A 15,596-nucleotide genomic window follows, 5' to 3' on the forward strand; every position below is an offset into this window, starting at 1 on the left:
GCTGGACAGGGTTTTACTGGTTTTGGGCTGAGCAGGGAGGCGCTGACAGTGCTGCTGGATCTTCTGAGAAGTGCCACAATCCAGACCCTGGTGTTTCTCTTCTGTCTGGCCAGTGGTGCATCATACAGAGTGGTCTCCAGAGTGTTTGGCATACCTCGTTCAACTGTCCTCCGAGTCGCTGAGGAGGTGATGGCCATTCACCAAAAGACTCACCTCCCGAAGACCCCAGAACACCTGGAGGCACGGCTGGGCTTAAAATTGATGTTGTTTTTCTGATGTTAAACCTAAGCTATGTTGTAAATAGTTGTAAAAAGTACTTTCAGTATGTATAGAACAATTTGTTTTAATGTTTAAAAAAATATTTACAGGACAAAAAAATAAACGTATAGAGGAAGTTTTTGTAAGCTGCATTAAAAAAAAAGAACAATGTACATAACAATTACTTCCCTTTTATTTACACGTGCATATGCATAACAAAAAATACAAAATGTACAGAAAGTACTCAGGCTCATTTACAAATAAATTACATTACAAAAATGAAAAACGTATATAACTTACCATTTCGTTTTTAACTTGCATCACAAAAATAAACTGCACAAATTAGGTTGTTTCATTGACAATGTGACATAAAAAAAAGATATTTATGTATCCATTTTCTCCACTGATTTCTCTTCTTGAGAAGGGAAAATAAATAATTTATTGTCTCTCCATTCTCTCCCTGCTCTCCTGTGCTCTTCTCTTCTCTGTCTCTCTCTCTGGAATTGGATGTCCTCCCTGAGTAGCTCCACCAGCTTCCACACACTCACCCCCTCACCCGTCCCGGGACACTCACTCCATGACACTCACCCGTCCCGGGACACTCACTCCATAACACTCACCCCCTCACCTGTCCCGGGACACTCACTCCCTCACCCGTCCTGGGACACACACCCCCTCACCCGTCCCAGGACACTCACTCCATGACACTCACCCCCTCACCCGTCCCGGGACACTCACTCCATGACACTCACTCCCTCACCCGTCCCGGGACACTCACTCCATAACACTCACCCCCTCACCTGTCCCGGGACACTCACTCCCTCACCCGTCCTGGGACACACACCCCCTCACCCGTCCCGGGACACTCACTCCATGACACTCACTCCCTCACCCGTCCCAGGACACTCACTCCATGACACTCACTCCCTCACCCGTCCCGGGACACTCACCCCCTCACCCGTCCCAGGACACTCACTCCATAACACTCACCCCCTCACCCGTCCCGGGACACTCACCCCCTCACCCGTCCCAGGACACTCACTCCATGACACTCACCCCCTCACCCGTCCCGGGACACTCACCCCCTCACCCGTCCCAGGACACTCACTCCATAACAATCACCCTCACCCGTCCCGGGACACTCACCCATGACACTCACTCCCTCACCCGTCCCGGGACACTCACGCCATGACACTCACTCCCTCACCCGTCCCGGGACACTCACCCCCTCACCCGTCCCAGGACACTCACTCCATGACACTCACCCCCTCACCCGTCCCGGGACACTCACCCCTCACCCGTCCCAGGACACTCACTCCATGACACTCACCCCTCACCCGTCCCAGGACACTCACTCCATAACACTCACCCCCTCACCCGTCCCGGGACACTCACTCCATGACACTCACTCCCTCACCCGTCCCGGGACACTCACTCCATGACACTCACTCCTCACCCGTCCCGGGACACTCACCCCCTCACCCGTCCCAGGACACTCACTCCATGACACTCACCCCCTCACCCGTCCCGGGACACTCACTCCCTCACCTGTCCCAGGTATTTAAGTAAATTAAAGCACAATACTTACATTTCAATGTGAATTCCCCACAGAACTCTCATCCGCCGTGTTCTTTGAATATAAATTCCATCGTCATCTGCGCGCAAGTGATTCTGGGATATGGTAGGGTGCGAAGTGTCCGTCAGATGTACACTTAATTTTCCTGGGAAACGGAGGCCGCATTTGAAGTCGCTTTCGAATTATGGCAGCCTTCGTAGCGCCGCAGTGACGCAATCGGCCTTGGAATACGGTCTTCAGAGAGCGCATCCTGAATTGGACAACTTATGTTGTGATGCTGTGACGCAATCGCACTTCAAATCCAGTCTTGGAAGGGCGCAAACTCAACTTTGGGACACAGCTCATGAGTGTCATGATGACATCTGTGAAGTGGTTTACACTGACCCTTCGTTTCAAATAGAGTTAAAAAACACAATAACAGCCATTTAAAGGGAGCTCTAACAATCTTTATATTCCTTTATTTGCATGTTACATGATTAACAGAGTTCATAAGCCTCATTTTCTCACCAAAAATTACAATCTTTTTTTTTTTCTTAAACCCACTTTTGAAATACAACAAATTCAAATGACTTTATTTCCATTTTAAACACTTCATGAGTTCTTTACAGTGCAGAAGGGTTTAAAAAATGACTGCAGTAATTTTAGAGTAAATAAACACAGTTAGAAAATGTTCATTGCTTTTCATGAAGATGTCAGTCGAACGACCCAGAAAATCTCTTTCTAGAGACTCCGGCGTCCCGTAGCAAAAGAGGATCGACAAAAACACAGGGTCCAGTTTTCTCGTCATGTTACAGAGCATCAGGAGTAACACACACACACACACACTAAACACGGTGAAATTAAAGTCAGCTGATCCTCATTGAGTGTAACTGTTAAACACACACGCTGCAGTGAAGCTGTACAGAAGCGTTCGGATAGAAAACACACGAGTCCTGATCCGGACTTCAGGACGCTTGACTTTGGATCGCATCAAACCCAAACATCGGTGTTCAGGGCACGAGCGAGAGCTTCTGCGGACTACAGGAGACACACGACTAGCCCTTAAAAACCAGACGCCGAGCCACACACGGGTTCATCCAATCAAGGCATCAGAGCTCACACGCTGAAAGCTTATTGGCTGAGAGAGCTGTCAATCAAAGGGCTGAAGAGCTCACTACTGTAAACCCAGAAGGGATTCATAATACTTTTGAAATGTATTTTATATATGAAAGCATACACACAATCTGCTCTTTGAGAAAATCAAAAGAAAAAGAAAACTAGTAAAAAAGAAAATCAGGGAGGGACGCATAAATTCAACGACAAAGAAAACGAATGCATGTGTGTGTGTAAATCATCTCTTAAATGGCTTTTTTATATCGTTTTTTTTTTATAATCGTTTGGCAGTTAGTGGATTCAGCTCATTTCTGTACAACTACTATTATAATAACTAACGAACAGAAATGATCAGTCTCTATAAATAAGAATAGTAGTGCAGCCGCTTCAAAGGTAAATCTAGTTTTAGAACAAGATATTTAAATATTTGTATTAAAAATCTTTACGTTTAGTATCTAATTTCAGTTTGTTACAGGAAGCATCAAAGCGCCACCGCAGATAACGAACTACATCTGAACAAACCTGAACTGAAGATTCGTTTCGTTTCCATGTGAGGACATTCGATTCAAAAGAATATTTACAGGCGACAGACGCGACGGGATGAGCAGCGAATCGAAGCGAAGCATTCATTGGTGTCGTACAATTCAGAGTTCATACGATTTCACAGACACGCAGAAGACGAGGTTCAGGACACGAGGGTCTGGACGAATCTCACGCTTTACCACGGTAAAAATCATTCCACAGAATTCTACAGGTTTCCCTACAAAATAACTGTTTTTCACGAGAGAGAGAGTTCACAGGAACCCTGAAGAAACACCTGCAGATCCGCCTGGAGTGGGAGGGGTTTAGTGTGTCTGGGCGGGGCTACACGTGGGAGGGGCTTAGGGGCGGGATTTGTTCTGCCTCTGTGAAAAGTTTCTCCAATCAATCATCACAAACACAGATGGACGTGAGCGTCTCAAACATTATCTGATCTCGGAGAATCTTCATGATGAAGATTCAGGAGAAAATACTGTGTTTCAGTCCCTTCTGCTAGTCATTAGCTTTAAACCACATCTAAACGACTTTACATGATTCTAACGCTCCTTCATTAGTTTACATTAGGCAGATTTGGGAACAGGCTGCAGGGTATTATGGAAAAACACAATGAAATGAACCATTTTTCTTGATGATTTGACTCTGGGTTTCTGTGGTAAATCACATACATGCACTCAGACGACAGACAGACGGGCGTCACTGGAAGTCAGCGCTTGAACCGGTTAAATGACAATATTCTTGTCTTAAAAAGAGCACCTTCTTTCTTTTCTCCATGTCATATTTTTTTCCTGATAATAAGACGGTCGTCCTGCCGGGGCGTAACGGTGAGCGTGGATGGACGGATGGAAACAGTCTGAGACGATCGATCGCGTTCAGAGCGTCTGCGCTGAACATTAACACTTCAGAAGAGCCGAGAGAACAGACAGGAGGAGGAGCCAGAATGATTGACAGACGCAGCCGGAGGCATTGATGTCCCGCCCAGTGCCAGGTTCTGAGAGAGAGAGAGAGACATGTTGGTAAACTGCGCCATCTGCTGGTCGACATGCTGAACTACATCAGTCTGTGTGTGTGTGTGTGTGTGTGTGAGACTCTCACTGTAGAGGAACACGCTGGCATTGTGGATTCCCAGTCTGTTGGTGGCGACACACGTGTAGTTTCCGTAATCATCCTCTGTGACGTTTGCGACCACCAGCAGCGTACGAGAGCCGCTGATCTGAATACTGACGCTCTGAGAGCTGGACAGTCTGATAAACACACACACAAACACTGACAGATTATTATTACTGTAAATCTTCATTCAACTTGATTCTATATATATAACTTTACTTAAATCTGCTTTACTGTCTGTTAGCAGATGGATGAAAACTAAATAACATAAATGATCCGATGCAGTTCAACTGTCAAATCTAGTACTGAATGTATTTATTATTATATTTATTAATTTATTTTATTTACTGATTTCTGTAAGAACCTTAATTTTCTTAAAATTGCATTCAGGTGTTTGTGTTCTTTAATTCATTCATTCATGTATGTTGTTTTTCTCATTGTGGTAATAGACAGACAGGATGAATTTCTCCTGTGCAGCATTGTTATTGTAAAACTATAGCTATTAAAATGGATTTTTGTAAATTAAAATAAAATAAAATATAATTAAATAAACTATACATATTAGATTCAAAAATTTGCACACACACACACATATATATATATATATATATATATATATATATATATATATAAAAATATATATATATATATATATATATATATACATAGTATACACACACACACACACACACACAGTTGAAGTCAAAATTTTACATACAACTTGCAGAATCTGCAAAATGTTAATTATATAACTATTAATTATTAAATAAGAGGAATCATACAAATGAAAACTTTTGAGCAGAATTAAGATGTGTACATTTTTCTTATTTTGCCTAAATATCTTTTTTCTTTTCCATTTAGTACTGTCCTTCAGAAGCTACAGAAGATACTTACGTTTCCAAGAAGACAAAATAAGTTAAATTTACCCTGATCTTCAAATTCAAGTTTTCACCCCCGGCTCTTAATGCATGGTTTCTCCTTCTGGAGCATCAGTGAGCGTTTGAACCTTCTCTAATAGTTGTATATGAGTCCCTCAGTTGTCCTCAGTGTGAAAAGATGGATCTCAAAATTATACAGTCATTGTTGGAAAGGGTTCAAATACACAAAAATGCTGGAAAACCAAAGAGTTTGTGGGAGCTGAAGGATGTTTCTGAAGAACAGCAGGCAGTTTAACTGTTCAGGACAAACAAGAGACTCATGAACAACTATCACTAAACTAAAAAACACAGCTGCGGATCATTCAGGGAACAACAATATTAAGAATCAAGGGGGTGTAAACTTTTGAACAGGGTCATCTTTATAAATTCAACTTATTTTCTCTTGTGGACTATATGTAATCATCTTTTATGTGAAATATCTTATTCAGGAATTAGGTCAGTACTAAATAAACAATAATATGCATTTTGTATTATCCCTCTTATTTTGGTAAAATAATTAATTAATTAAATGTGTGTGTATGTATGTGTGTATATATATACAGTGGGGCAAAAAAGTATTTAGTCAGCCACCAATTGTGCAAGTTCTCCCACTTAAAAAGATGAGAGAGGCCTGTAATTTTCATCATAGGTATACCTCAACTATGAGAGACAAAACGAGAAAAAAAAATCCAGAAAATCACATTGTAGGATTTTTAAAGAATTTATTTGCAAATTATGGTGGAAAATAAGTATTTGGTCAATAACAAAATTTCATCTCAATACTTTGTTATATACCCTTTGTTGGCAATGACAGAGGTCAAACGTTTTCTGTAAGTCTTCACACACTGTTGCTGGTATTTTGGCCCATTCCTCCATGCAGATCTCCTCTAGAGCAGTAATGTTTTGGGACTGTCGCTGGGCAACACGGACTCCAAAGATTTTCGATGGGGTTGAGATCTGGAGACTGGCTCGGCCACTCCAGGACCTTGAAATGCTTCTTACGAAGCCACTCCTTCGTTGCCCGGGCGGTGTGTTTGAGATCATTGTCATGCTGAAAGACCCAGCCACGCTTCATCTTCAATGCCCTTGCTGATGGAAGGAGGTTTTCACTCAAAATCTCACGATACATGGCCCCATTCATTCTTTCGTTTACACGGATCAGTCGTCCTGGTCCCTTTGCAGAAAAACAGCCCCAAAGCATGATGTTTCCACCCCCATGCTTCACAGTAGGTATGGTGTTCTTTGGATGCAACTCAGCATTCTTTCTCCTCCAAACACAACAAGTTGAGTTTTTACCAAAAAGTTATATTTTGGTTTCATCTGATTCTCCCAATCCTCTTCTGGATCATCCAAATGCTCTCTAGCAAACTCCAGACGGGCCGGACATGTACTGGCTTAAGCAGGGGACACGTCTGGCACTGCAGGATTTAAGTCCCTGGCGGCGCAGTGTGTTACTGATGGTAGCCTTTGTTACTTTGGTCCCAGCTCTCTGCAGGTCATTCACTAGGTCCCCGTGTGGTTCTGGGATTTTTGCTCACAGTTCTTGTGATCATTTTGACCCCACGGGTGAGATCTTCGTGGAGCCCCAGATCGAGGAGATTATCAGTGGTCTTGTATGTCTTCCATTTTCTAATAATTGCTCCCACAGTTGATTTCTTCACACCAAGCTGCTTACCTATTGCAGATTCAGTCTTCCCAGCCTGGTGCAGGTCTACAATTTTGTTTCTGGTGTCCTTGACAGCTCTTTGGTCTTGGCCATGGTGGAGTTTGGAGTTGGACTGTTTGAGGTTGTGGACAGGTGTCTTTTATACTGATAACGAGTTCAAACAGATGCCATTAATACAGGTAACGAGTGGAGGACAGAGGAGCCTCTTAAAGAAGAAGTTACAGGTCTGTGAGAGCCAGAAATCTTGCTTGTTTGTAGGTGACCAAATACTTATTTTACCGAGGAATTTACTAATTAATTCTTTAAAAATCCTACAATGTGATTTTCTGGATTTTTTTCTCATTTTGTCTCTCATAGTTGAGGTATACCTATGATGAAAATTACAGGCCTCTCTCATCTTTTTAAGTGGGAGAACTTGCACAATTGGTGGCTGACTAAATACTTTTTTGCCCCACTGTATATATATATATATATATATATATTCTGGCACTGAGGCACCACAATGAAATATATTTTTGAAAGTAATTTTAAAAAGTATTTCAGGGGCTAGAAAATACACTTACAATCTTATAGTTTATAGCCTACATTTAGGCTTTATTCATTATTTTTATTCAAATGTGTTATGTTCATATGTTACAGACAGCAAATTAAGTTGCTTGATTTCTCTTCAAATGTGAAATGTGAATTTATTTTCTTGGTCTGAAATATATGGAGCAGATATATATACACACACATATATATATAAACATTAGAAAATATATTTTTATACTGAAGAGGAAATGATATTAAGAACAGAGATCAAATAAATGTTACAAGAATGTTAGCTAAAGGTTAGGGGAATGTTTTGCAAACTAAATAGAACATTCTATTTGCATTCTACCACACATGTTTTGGGAATGTTCTGGGAATAATCTGTGTTCTCTGAGTGACTGACCTGCGCTCGTCTCTGTACCACTCAAACTCAGGCTGAGGAACCGCAGACGCCTCGCAGTGCAGAGCTCCAGCCTGACCCACCGGCGTCTCGGAGCTACGCACCTCCTTAATGTACGGCGGGTCTGTGAAGACACATATCAGTCTGATCTCACACAGTCTGATCTCACACACAAGAATGAGGCACACAGTCTGATCTCACACAGTCTCATCTTACACACACATAACGAGACACACACAGTCTGATCTCACACACAGAATGAGACACACAGTCTGATCTCACACACAAGAATGAGACACACAGTCTGATCTCACACACAACAGAATGAGCCACACAGTGTGATCTCAGACACAGAATGAGACACACACAGTCTGATCTCACACACAGAATGAGCCACACACAGTCTGCTCTCACACACAAGAATGAGACACACACAGTCTGATCTCACACACAAGAATGAGACACACAGTCTGATCTCACACACAAGAATGAGACACACAGTCTGATCTCACACACAACAGAATGAGCCACACAGTGTGATCTCAGACACAGAATGAGACACACACAGTCTGCTCTCACACACAAGAATGAGACACACACAGTCTGATCTCACACACAAGAATGAGACACACAGTCTGATCTCACACACAGAATGAGCCACACACAGTCTGATCTCACACACAGAATGAGCCACACACAGTCTGATCTCACACACAGAATGAGACACACAGTCTGATCTCACACACAAGAATGAGCCACACACAGTCTGATCTCACACACAGAATGAGCCACACACAGTCTGATCTCACACACAAGAATGAGACACACAGTCTGATCTCATACACAGAATGAGCCACACAGTGTGATCACACACAGAATGAGCCACACACAGTCTGATCTACACAGAATGAGACACACAGTCTGATCTCACACACAAGAATGAGCCACACACAGTCTGATCTCACACAGTCTCATCTTACACACAAGAATGAGCCACACACAGAACGAGACACACACAGTCTGATCTCACACACAGAACGAGACACACACAGTCTGATCTCACACACAAGAATGAGCCACACACAGTGTACATGCAGATTTTCTTTCAGAATGGTTATTGTTGATAAAGTGCTAATCGTCGGAGACTTTAAAATTCACGTCGATAATACAAATGACTATGTACAAACGTACTGCACCATGGTACAACAGTAATACCAGTGGTGCAGTGGAGGTTATATGCAGGTATACGGCGTATACCCACTTCTTTATCAGTCGGCATTCCGTATACCCACTCCTAAATCCCCTCTGATGCGCATCATTCAGTAGTGTCCTGCACTAGCCAAAATCATGTCAGTCCAGCATATGAGTAACTAATCCAATCGCATGTGAATAAATGCAAATATTCCCTAAAAACATCCAGTAAAGACAGTGATGTGGTCAGGAACGAGACGTAAACACTCTCATGCAGTGTATGTTTCATTTATAGGCTACTCGAAGCCGGAAGGCGGTCTCGCGCAGAAAGTCCGAAAGAGCCTCATTGAAGTACTAACTTACAAGTCACGACGTGCAAGAATCCAGCTATCACTGAAGCCAAAGCCATCTCTAGTGAAGCTAAGCTGAATAAAAAGAAACGTGAAGACAGTAAACACATGATTGCGACAATATGGTTTTTGTGTGTTTTTCAAGTCATCTCCAGGTAATAAAAAAGCATCTGATTCTGAATAATGCAGTGCTAATTGATAGCATTTATTATTATTAATATTTACACTTGGCAATAGGTAGGCTACTAGGCTATGTAATATATCTTCTGCCTTATTCTGTGATAAAAATGGGAAAAAAATGTAATAAATAGGCTAAACAAATCATAAAACTGTCGTTAGGAAAATGCAGGAAAAATATTATAAATTATTGGTTATTGTCCAGCAGTGTATTTTTGATTTCTCAGCTAATTAAAAGCAAGAGGTAATGTTGAATAAATAATAATAATAATCATAATAAAACCTGTCAATTAGACAAAAAAGTTATTATATTTGACATTTCTGTCCCCCTCACTTCTGAAATGATTAAGAATCACAATTGTTTCTTTGTTTGTTTCAAATAGAGATCACAATTCTCCCACAATTCTGAACAGACAAACAACTAAACAAAATAACATGTAATTTACTAGAGGTTCTGACAAAATGTCGGTTGCTGCAGTCTATTTATATACTTATTTATTTATTTAAATTATTTATTGCAAAATCTGCACCTCGTCTGTGGATAATATTATTTTCATAATGATCCTTACTCAAGCAGCAGAAGTTTTATCAGAAGTGACAGTGTGCAAATATTAATGGCCCATTTTGGAGTGAACTAAATATGCAAGACTAGTTTTACATGTCACTGTTTATGACACAGGTTGTTCATCCTTTGCCGGGCCGTTTAAAAAAAAATGGGGGCATAAATTAAGAGTATACCCACTTCTCCAGGCACCACTACACCACTGAGTAATACCATTCTCTCAAGAAAGAAACTCGTATTTTGTGCGCAAATGGAGAAAAACTAACTTGGAAGTTTTTAGAATTGCGTGGGAAAACAGTATGTCCAGCTATAGACAGGCTGTAAAAGCTGAAAGGACCGAGCATATCCACAAACTCAGAAAATAACCAAAACAATCCAAGGTTTTTATTTAGCACATTGGCTAGATTAACAAATAATCAGACGTCACCCAAACTAAATATTCCCTCACAGTTTAATAGTAATGACTTTATGAATTTCTTCACTGATAAAATAGATAGCTTCAGAAATTCAATAACAAATATAGGATCTACATCGTCTTGCAATTCAGCTTCATTCATTGCACCCAAAGAAAAACTGCAGTGCTTTACAACTATAGGACAGGAAGAGCTAAATAAACTTATCACTGCATCTAAACCAACAACATGTTTATTAGATCCTGTACCCACTAAACTACTGAAAGAGTTGCTACCTGTAGCAGAAGAACCGCTTCTAATATTAGAGTTAATATTATTAACTGGTAACACTTTAGAATATTGTTCCATCATTAATGAGTAACTACACAAGAACACATGAGTAACGCAATAGTAGCACTCTAGTAACTACTAGTAACTAACAAGAAACTCTGATTAATGAATTAGTAAGTAATAGTGCTTAGTCTAATGTGGTAGTTCACTATTAGCTAATCAATAACTATTATTTTTTCATACCTCCCCAAGAACTACTAAGAACTACTGTATACAGGTTTATAATTAATATGAATAATACATAATGAATAATTAATTATAAAGTAAAGGTCATGGTAACCCACTAGTAATGACTCGAGTATTACCAACTTCCTCAGAAGGAATTATTAATTATTTGGATCAGTATTCTAAAGTGAATAACATGATAATTCTCTAGTAATTACTGAAGTCATTGTAAGCTTTTGAGGGTTTTGTAAAGTATTGGATAGTAATTATTCAGGTGGTACTACATCCTTCTAAAGGAATTACTAATTTTTTGGATCAGTATTCTAAAGTGAAGACTGTGATAACCCCCTAGTAATTCCTGAAGTCATTGTAAACTTTTGAGGTTTTTATAAGGTTTGGGTTAGTAATTCCTTTTGCTAGATTTGGTAACACTTAAATCATTACTAGTGGGTTACCGTGATCTTCACTTTAGAATACTGATCCAAATAATTAGTAGTTTCTTCAGAAGGATGTAGTAACATACGAGTCATTACTATCCAAAACCTTAAACATATCTCAATAGCTCACAATGACATCAGTCAATATTAGGAAGTTATGATGATTTTCACTTTAGAATACTGATCCAAGTAATTAGTAGTTCATTTAGAAGGATTTGATAATTCTTGAGTCATTACTAGTGGGTTACCATGATCTTCATTTTAGAATTAATTATACATTATGCATAATTCACATTAATTATGAACCTGTATACAGTAGTTCTTAGTAGTTCTCCAGGATATATATATAAAAAATAGTAGTTATTGATTAGCTAATAGTGAACTACCAGTTTCAACTGAGCGCTATTACTTACTAAATAAATAATCAGAGTTTCTTGTTAGGTAATAGTAGTTACTACAATGTTAATAGTGCATTAGTCACTTGTTCCTGTGTAGTTATTCATTAACAAAGGATCAGTATTCTAAAGTGTTACCTATTAACTCATCGTTCTCTCTAGGTCACGTCCCAAAACCATTCAAGCTGGCAGTTATTAATAAAGTGTATTAATAGAGTATTTTAAAGGGGGGGGATGTAGGCTGGGCCACAAAATGAGCACAATGGGGAGGGGGAGGGCGTATATGGTAGTCTATTAAGTAGTGCTAAACTGCAAATGCTATCTTAAGTTATTTCTGCCTGTTTTTGTAACCCAGTGTATAGGTTGATTAAATTCATATTTTTGGGTTGAATAAAATCAAATAAATTATATGTTACCACATGAGAAATCGTACATATTCAATGAAGAAAAACACTTAAAGGGACTTCAAGGCTTTACTCAAGTGAATACACTTTCATCATCCTCATGACAGTGCATGCTGGTTCTCGTAACATAAAGGCTGCAACACACCAGTTTTTGTTCCGTGCTGGTTATACAATCAAATCCTCTCATTATAACATGTATGTTCCCGTTTGTTTCCTGGTTTTCCTTATTTGGTCCTTCCTGTCTTCGTTATTAGTTCATTAGTCTCCATCTGTGTTTAATTACTCCTCACCTGTTTCTGTTCTTCCTCGTTTGATTTCCTAGTGTTCTTAAGCCCTGTGTTTCCCAGTCTCCGATGTCCAGTATTGTTTGTCTTACCCCCATGCTCCATGTTTCCTGGCAAAACTTCATTGAAAGGATATTGATTGTTCTCCTCGTCTCCTGCGTTCTCCTTGCTCCGTGCAAACCGTTACAATAACATACAGAGTGCATATACGATGTAAATAATATATTAATTGCGCAGTGTGAGATTCATTGGTCATAACAGAACTTTGCGAAATCACGATGAACAAAGTGACAGCTTGTTAGTGATTTTAAAGGCAGCTCTCTTTGCAAGCTTTATAGGCTATAATCAATTCTTATGTAGAACTATTGTTTTTCAGCCACACACACGTTGCAAAGTTTCGGGAATGACATCTGCATCCCCAAACTCTTCTGATCTTCAGTGATGCGAGGACAATGTTTGAGCATGCAAACACAATATCTAAAAGAGAGCAGAGACAATTCATAAAAGAACAATGTGTATTTAAAAGCACACGTCCAGTTAATGAGAGTGAAGGAAATCTGCTTGCGAGTGGAGAGATTCGTTCGTGCATTCCTAGGAGGCGCTATCGCATAACATTATGCGCTCTCAACATTTGTTATTAAGATCACACTTTAAACAGCCTAAAATTAAGTATAAAGAAGAGAAGGCCACCACGTAGACACGCCCCTGGTGTCTGCTCAACTGTGCTCCTACCTGCAAAAATATTATGTCTATGAATAATTTCAGTCAGGTTTCAGGCCCCATCACAGCACAGAAACTGCACTTGTTAAAATTACAATTAACTTGCTTCTTGCATCTCATTGCTAGTTTTACTTGATCTTAGTGCTGCGTTCGACACTATAGATCATGACATACTCATAGATCGAATGCAGAACTTTGCGGGTATTCAAGGGCAGGCTTTAAGATGGTTTAGATCCTACCTTTCTGATCGCTATCACTTTGTCTATTTAAATGGGGAATCATCTCAATTATCAGTATTAGTATGGAGTGCCACAAGGATCTGTCCTAGGTCCTCTGCTATTTTCAATATACATGTTACCCCTTGGTAAAATTATTGGAAAATACAGGATTAGTTTCCATTGTTATGCTGATGATACTCAACTATATATCTCAACAAGACCAGATGAAACTTCTAAATTATCGAAGCTAACAGAGTGTGTTAAAAATATAAAAGATTGGATGACCAATAATTTTCTTCTATTAAATTCAGATAAGACAGAGATATTACTTATTGGACCAAAAAAAAAACAGTACACAGAATCTCTTGGATTACAATTTGCATCTAGACGGATGTACTGTTACATCCTCTACAGTCCAAAATTTGGGTGTTATATTAGACAGCAGCTTTTTGAAAATCATATTTCTCATGTTACAAAAACAGCATTTTTCATCTTAGAAACATTGCCAAGCTACGAAACATGTTACCTGTTTCTTGAGCAGAAAAGCTAATTCATGCATTCCTGATCACACACACGCCAGATAGGACACACATCAGTCTGATCTAACACACACCAGATAGGAAACACATCAGCCTGATCTCAAACATCTACTCACAGTTCACCACCACGTTGACGTATTTGACATCAGGAGTGGAGACATCATTGCTCGCTTTACACTCGTAACGTCCGGCCTGAGAGCGAACGATCCCAGAGATCTCCAGATACTCGCCCACGTCCAGAGCCTCGGCTGACAAACACACACACACAATCATCAGTGTCCAGAAGAGGGCGCATGTGAGGCTCCTCAGACACATGCGTCACATCACTAACCTCAGCACTAACATCATATATAATAAAATATCATAACATTCCAGCAACATCAACAAACCAGACCTGATTGAACAGAATCACACTTAATAAAACAAACAGCTGCTGAGACTGAGCTGATGATACAGAACATGAGCAACAGATTCAGAACATCAGACCAACAGGAGCTTTAGTGATCAGATCATGTTCATCATTAATTAAAACATTATCTCTCCCTCTCTCTCTCTCACACACACACACACACACTCGCATAAACACACAAACACTAAACTCAGACTCTCTCTCTCTCTCACACACACACACACACACACTCACTCTGATCTGGTCAGCTTTTCATCAGGAAGTTGAAAAGCGTTTCAGAACACAAGTGAGTGGGGGGTTCATTTGTATATTCATGTTTTATTCATAAGCATCATTTACCACAGTGAGGCATAATGCATTTATTTAGTGAATACTAATTTATGTAAAACCATGAAATTGGCAAAGTTCAGCAAAACCGAAAGATCACAGAGACACACAATAAATACACAATGTTCACACACACACACACACACACCTCCAGATTCTCATGCTTATTAATTCATGTCAACACACTTGTGTTGTAGTTTATTCCACACACACACACACACACACACACATACCCACACACACCTGTGATCTGATTGCTTTAATGCATCTATTAATACTCAATTCTTTCTTATGCAGTGTTAATGAGCAGCTAATGATCAGGTAATGAGCAGGATGAACATACATGTGATAATGGGATCTGACGTTTGACGAAACTATCTACAGTATGTGTATAAACATCATAATCACACATACAGTAACACACATGTGCTGTGTGTGTGTGTGTGTGTGTGTGAACAGCAGACTTGAGCAGTTTGTGTGTGTGTTGATCACTAACATGAATTCTTCAGTGTAAGCGTGTGTGATTTGAGCAGTAGATCGTGCTGCTGTGGTGGATAAACTTCTCCTGACATTTTCCTCATGAATCTGAAG

The 15,596-nt window shown here is 40.0% G+C and overlaps 1 protein-coding gene across 3 annotated transcripts in view; it reads right to left on the bottom strand.

Annotated features, from left to right (window-relative positions):
* Nucleotides 1-2,264: 2,264 nt before the first annotated feature.
* Nucleotides 2,265-15,596, bottom strand: part of lsamp (limbic system associated membrane protein) — a 200,415-nt gene continuing 187,083 nt past the window's right edge. For all 3 annotated transcript variants that reach the window (XM_058745324.1, XM_058745325.1, XM_058745326.1), the window contains 4 exons: nt 14,386-14,517; nt 8,088-8,208; nt 4,559-4,707; nt 2,265-4,454 (listed from right to left, as the gene is read on the bottom strand). In XM_058745324.1, coding sequence (XP_058601307.1) covers nt 4,357-4,454; nt 4,559-4,707; nt 8,088-8,208; nt 14,386-14,517 — 500 coding nt within the window. In that variant the 3' untranslated portion in view covers nt 2,265-4,356. The remainder of the gene's footprint in view (nt 4,455-4,558; nt 4,708-8,087; nt 8,209-14,385; nt 14,518-15,596) is intronic.

The sequence above is a fragment of the Onychostoma macrolepis genome, chromosome 15 (genome assembly GCF_012432095.1).
Source record: "Onychostoma macrolepis isolate SWU-2019 chromosome 15, ASM1243209v1, whole genome shotgun sequence".
Taxonomy (NCBI): Eukaryota; Metazoa; Chordata; class Actinopteri; order Cypriniformes; family Cyprinidae; genus Onychostoma; species Onychostoma macrolepis.